Genomic DNA, 6,113 nt, shown 5'->3' on the forward strand with positions numbered 1-6,113 from the left:
TGCCTCCGGGCAGGTCCGATCCCATTCTTCCGCGGCAAACCAACTGTTGCCGGCCTTCTGGGCGCCGGTGCGAAACTCTAAAGGGAATGCAGACAGTTCTGTGACAAAATGACCTGAACGACTTCTTTCCCCGCTCCGGTTGTGTGCCTGTGTCTCCCAGAATTGTCATCCAGCCCTAACGCGTGTGTACAAGCACTGGCTTTTAAAACCAGAGGTAGGTGCGCAGACAGCCACGCACTCAGAAGTACCGCTGGGCTGCTTTACTTCTTCTAACCGTCTGCACAAACGCAGATTAGCTAAGTCAGTCTCTTTCTTTTCAAGGATAACATAAAATAGAATTTCCGTGTTTAGGTGGGCTGTTCTTCTCAGCCTCTTTGGTCACTTGCAGAATAAGAGAGTTCAACCTGCACGTGAAAAAAAGACATTCTGTTTCTCTGGCTGCTACTCCTGCAAACACATTTGGAGATCTTGCTGCCAAGAAAAGCTTTTTTTCTGCATCTCAGGCTGCCTTATTGTTACAGAGTCTGCCCTCGGTGGCTTATGATTGTTTCCATTTGTTTTTGATGGAGACACTCATATTCCAGCCAAGGAGAAAAGCAGGTCCTGCAGCTGGAACCTAGGGCCCAGTCTTACAACCTCTACTGGAAGCTGTGATCGCCATACCACAGAAATCCTAATCGGGGTCACTACTCACAGGATCCAAACCTGAAGTCAATTCAGTGGGCTCTAACCAAGTTTGAAGCCCTTAATGCTGTAACTAGTACCATGCAGATGAACTACGGCTCCTCTGTAGATGGGCTTCTTCGCAAACAAGGTTATGTGTAAGCAAAGCTGCATGCCTGCCTGCTGCCAAGTGCAGGGCTAGAGCCTTAGCAATTTTGTCGATGAAGTACAGTGAGAATAGAATCCACATCAGTATCTGTCAGCTCAGTTGGCTCTGTAGTGCGGGTATTACTCCAAACACACTCGGGGAGCCAATTTTCTGCTGAGTAAGAAGGTGCCATATTTACATAGCTCTTTTCCTGAGGTGGTTGTTTAGAAATTGCTCAGTTGTGAGAGTGACCTGGCCACAAGGGTTTCTTTTTTGGTAACTGGTTCTCCAGGTTTTGGTCTGGATGGAAGCGTTTTAGAACGAGAGCTAGACTCACCTTTGAGCTCTGAGAGCAAAACAAGCGAGATGAAATTAGGAGTAGTTTCCCTTTTCTGGCTGGGGGGCTGCAATTGTGCAGACAGCAATGCCCAGCAGATGTCTGCAGTCAGGGAACTGCTGATATCGGGGGACTGAGGGGACCAATTCCCGAAGCACTCACCAAAGACTTGCGCTAGTTCGTATCGTGTAGTTTCTGTTAGATCAAGCACCTCACTGTGATAAACGGTGAGGGGGAAGGGAATGTGGATGTGCTTCTAATAAGGAACAAATCTGCATTTCTAATTTGATCCCAGAAGATCTCAGCTGAGGTCAAAAAATCTGTAAAGAGTAGTGAAAATCAGTGCACCTGCTTTTAAACTAAAGCAGGACAAATGGGGACAGGGAAATATATATATATTTTAAAAATATACAAATTTGATATAAATATATAAAAAATATATAAAAGTAAAAAATCGCCCAAACAACCACAGGCCTTTATGGAGGCAGGAAAAAGAACTCTCCCTGGCCCCCGTGACCCAGTAGAGCTGCCTGGGACCACAGTCCCTGCTTTTCGAAACACAGGGTCACGTCTTCCCGCCTGTCCCAGGCGTGACCTGCCTCCTCCAGGGCGCGGTGGGAGTGCCAGGCAGGAAGAGGCATGCTTGCACCCCAGGAAAGGGCAGCAGCGGCAGCAGCAGGTGCACTGCCACTGGGTGCCCGGTGAGTTCAGTGAGGCAGAACAGCTTCTGCTGCTCGGCCTGGGGCAGGGCAGCTCCGTGCAGCCCGCGGCACTGCTGTAATTGAGGCTGCGATGAGTTTAGTGTTTGTGACAGCTTGACAGCCCCGGAGACTGAAATGCCGTAGCCACAGGAAGGATGCAGAGGGTGAAGTGACAGTGGCAGCTCACCCTTGCTCACGCCCAGCCCACACGTGCCTAGGACTTGCATGGCCGCTGCTAGTGGCAGGTGAGCCACTGGCTTCTCTCTGCTGCTTTGCAGTGAGCTACTGAGACTGCAGTATAACCAGAGATAGTAAATAGAGATTCAGACTTTCTTGAGTGAAACTGGCTCTAAAACAATCCAAGTCTTTTTTTGCGGAGAGGAAATTTGGCATTTTTGTTACTTGCTTTCTTTGAGGTCATGCTTTCAAGTTCACTTCTGCAACTAGCAGGCAGGAAACTTCTCAAAGAAGGCAGAGATCACATGACTCCAGCAGCTGGTGTCTGAAAGGAAAAGGAAATACGTTGCCAGACCCAGGGCACAGGGCAGACTGTGGGTTTACCGGTGCTGAAACAGACATTGCGCACAGTCCCCGGGTTTGCTGGATGTCGAAGACATTCAGTCTGCCCTGACTAGAAGTGACAATTAAACAAACAAGCCCCAAAACATAGGCTTAGGACCTACTCCAAAGCCCATTACGCTCGAGGAAAGGACTCACATTGACCTAGTTGGTAGGTCAGGCCTTTCTTAAACAGGGCTGATAGTCAATTTGAGTCCTATAACTGCACAAACATAAAACTTTCATTGCCTTCAGTGGGAGGTACATGATATTACCTTCCATTGGCTTAACAATCTCAACCGTGTTTGTTTAACACACTATAACAGAGCCTTTCATGCCACTATAATATACTGGATAAATAAGACCTGTTTTCAAAGTTTATTGCTTAAGAAAATACATTTGCCAGCTTACATCCCTTATCTTGTGGTTTACGAGAAAATAGAGTATGTACTCGAGTGTGTACAGCAAATGTAGCACCCGGTCCTGCACGCTTAGCGCTTGAGCAGTGCAGATGAGAGTCCATATATCGTAGAGTTATAGAAAGTAGGCAGGAAATAACAAGCGTTGATAACACATATTTGCACGTAAGTGAATGTCTATTTAAGCCTGTCAGGCTCTTGTCCGTTGCTTGTATGATTTTTTTAACCTCGAGAAAATAACGAAACATGATTTAGGCTCCAAAGGGATCTGAGGAAGCCTGGAATTTAATAATTAAAGCTGACGGTAGGGTCCCTCCTGTCATTTGCCCTTTGCCTCCGGCAGCAGTGGGTTCTCAGCCTCAATTACAAACCTTTTTTTTCCACGTGTTTGCTTTTGTTAGGCATTGGTATTATCTGAACGCACATATTTTGTCTTTATGTTTTATGCAATAAAATTTAATAGACTCCACTGATGCTGCAACTTGGCATGAAGTCATTTGGCACGTTTGATTCAAGGGCTAATAAAAATAAGCCTTCCTGTTATTGTACATGGTAAATACTGAAATTGATAAAACCCTATAAGGATCTAGGTTTATAGCCCAATGGAATCTAAGCTGATTCATATTCCCAAAGGCTGGAAATTTGAAAAAGACATAAAGCCTGGCCCACGCTCAGGTTTCAAACCACCCAAGTTGTTCACGAGGGGTACGGTTTTTTTGAAAAGCGCTCGTGGCTCCACCCTTTCTGTGCATATAATAAAATGGTAGGGAGGGCTTCGTGCTCAGTAAGGCCGATTCCCTCCCTGGTATGAGGAGTTGGAGTATATGAGCACGTTCGTCCCAGTGTAACTCTGGCCACGTAGCAAGCGTTAAGCCGTTTAAGTATGCGGGTCAAAGTAAAGTGGCTGGCGAGTTGCCGAGTTGAAGGGTTGAAGCTAGTTCACTTTTGTTCCTGTGATAACGCAAGGCGCAGAACAGGACGGAAAGACGACTGAAGTCAGACGCAGGTCTTTCCATTACCTGTGATAAGCTTTGATTTCAGCCCACAAATAATTGACTTCAGCAGGTATACTGATGCAATGTAGCGGCCTTTGGTCCATTATCATCACTTTATGGAAAAAGCACTTCTGTGTGTCCACTGGTATGTGTACAGATAGCCTTCCCATTTCTCTTTCTAGTAGGAATTAATTTTACTAGGGCTTCCGTGTGAAAAGACGTATACCTATTTCTTAACAATCCCATTTGAACAGTTTAAAAGGAGCGCTTATTTTTCGCCCAATGTATAATTCCTCCTATATTTCAAAGGACTGCTGGAATCAACACGCGTCTTAGGAGTTTTCTGTTACATTTGCGTTGCGACTTCATTCATTGTCAGCGCGGCTCCGAGGACAGAGTCACCGGTATAGAAGAACCAGTAGAGGGAGCACGAAACGCTGCCTTTGTATTTCTCTCTTACATAAACATTGGCTACTGTTTGAGGGTTTTCTTCGCTTTATTTCTCTGGAACAGGAAGAATTTTTGAAAGAAAAGGTGATCCGCGGCTCAGATATTAAATCTGTGGAAGTCTTTAGGGTGCTGCATTTCCATGCTGTGAATTACTTGCCCGTTTCCACCGCTCTATTCCCCCTCCTGCTCTCCTCCCCCCTCCCCCCCCAATGTTCAGTTTTCCCCGAGGATTTCCAAGCCGGGACATACATCATTCCTCCAGAGTTTATGATACATCATTGGATTGTCATACAAGTCGTGAAGTTTGCTCATGGTGAACAAAGATAGCTTCCACGCAGCACCAGGGCTGTAAAGTGTTGATTTTAAAGATAGTATTTTGCAAAAAGAAGAGGAAAAAAGTAGATGTCGGGAAGAAACATGCGTGTTCCACCGTGCATGCTCTACACCTTGCTTTGTGAAACGTGCATCTCTTAGAACAGAGTTTGCTAAAGTGAGTTAAAGGAAACCAAGCAAATTTGAACCCAGATTAGAAATGTGAAAAGGCATTAAATGATTATCATCAGCCACACAATCATACATTTTGAAGCTCAATGCAGCCATTATTATGTATTATCGTAAGATTTTTAATTAGTAGACAACCCCGTTTTGTGTATTAAAGTTTTTATTCCTTAGTAAGAATTTTTTTAATCACAAAATAGTGTGGAAATATTTAGATAATAGAATTCATGGAGTGCTGGAAAATACTGAATATAAAGATTGATCTCTAATATATCACGTACTAAACTGTTCTAAACCAGCTGGTTTCTTGCAGACAGGATTTATTTTTTTAATAATTTAAGACAGCGTAAGCTTGTATCAAGCATAAGCGTTGTAACAAAAGTGCAACTTTTTCAGCAAATCCTCCCAAAAGATATTTAACTCAAAATATCATTAACACATATTTTCTCCCTACAAAAATAGCATGTCAGACATCATTAATTGGATGTATTAACAACTATTTACATACAGCCACTCTGTAGGCTAGTAAGATTTTTTTGTAACGTTGTTTAAACACAGCGTTTGAGGCAAACAGTAGCAACAGCAGCAGCAGATGCACCAAACGGACTGACAGACCCCGGATACGTACTCGCTCCTCGCCAGGCTGTTGTGTCTCACCTCTTACATAACATTCAAGTGAGATTTCTCACAGTGCTACCTTGGCAACAAACTAAAAATATCTAGGCAAGGTCTTGGTTTAAGCCTTATTATAAAAGCTTTATCTGTGCGATTATCTGGCGTCTGGTTTGTCTCCAGAAAGGGGAAATCGCGGCATTTGAGCATGGGACGAGGGGAGAATCCATATGGGAAACTTACCCCAACCGGTCTAACCGTTTCCGATTGCACGGTGAGGCGTTCACCCACGGCCTCCAGTTTGTGTCATTCGGAATTTAGGATAAAATGAGTTCAGGCTGACGAGTCGCTCTGTGTTTTCTTGGGGGAGAGAGGGGCGGTTCTTTTTGTAGTTCAGTGCAGAAACATTCATTTTATACAGCAAGGTTCGGGGGAAAATCTCTCGGGACTATACTGAATTAAATAAAGACAGGGTGAGAACAAATGCACTTGCCACACCTGTATACCTTTGCCGAAAGAAAATTATAAAATAGACACAGGGTTACACGATGGGTCTGACCCTCCTTCCCTTGCACACCCAAAACTCGCTGGAGCCAGCGGCATCCCCGGGTGCTCAAGGCACTGCAGGTTTGGGCTCAGGGTCCATCCGTCCTCCCTCCGGTTCTCAATAAAGTGCTAGCACAGGTGCCGGGGTCTGCCCTTCTTCTCGCCGCCCCCCGCCCTCAGCCCTCA

At 45.0% G+C, this 6,113-nt stretch overlaps 1 protein-coding gene across 1 annotated transcript in view; it reads right to left on the reverse strand.

The window, feature by feature from the left end:
- The window catches only part of BHLHE41 (basic helix-loop-helix family member e41), a 30,474-nt gene that overhangs the window by 1,274 nt on the left and 23,087 nt on the right, over positions 1 to 6,113 (reverse strand). The window contains exon 6 of the mRNA XM_009279081.1: positions 4 to 77. Coding sequence (XP_009277356.1) covers positions 4 to 77 — 74 coding nt within the window. The remainder of the gene's footprint in view (positions 1 to 3; positions 78 to 6,113) is intronic.

Source organism: Aptenodytes forsteri, unplaced genomic scaffold (genome assembly GCF_000699145.1).
Source record: "Aptenodytes forsteri isolate BGI_AS27 unplaced genomic scaffold, ASM69914v1 Scaffold241, whole genome shotgun sequence".
Classification (NCBI taxonomy): Eukaryota; Metazoa; Chordata; class Aves; order Sphenisciformes; family Spheniscidae; genus Aptenodytes; species Aptenodytes forsteri.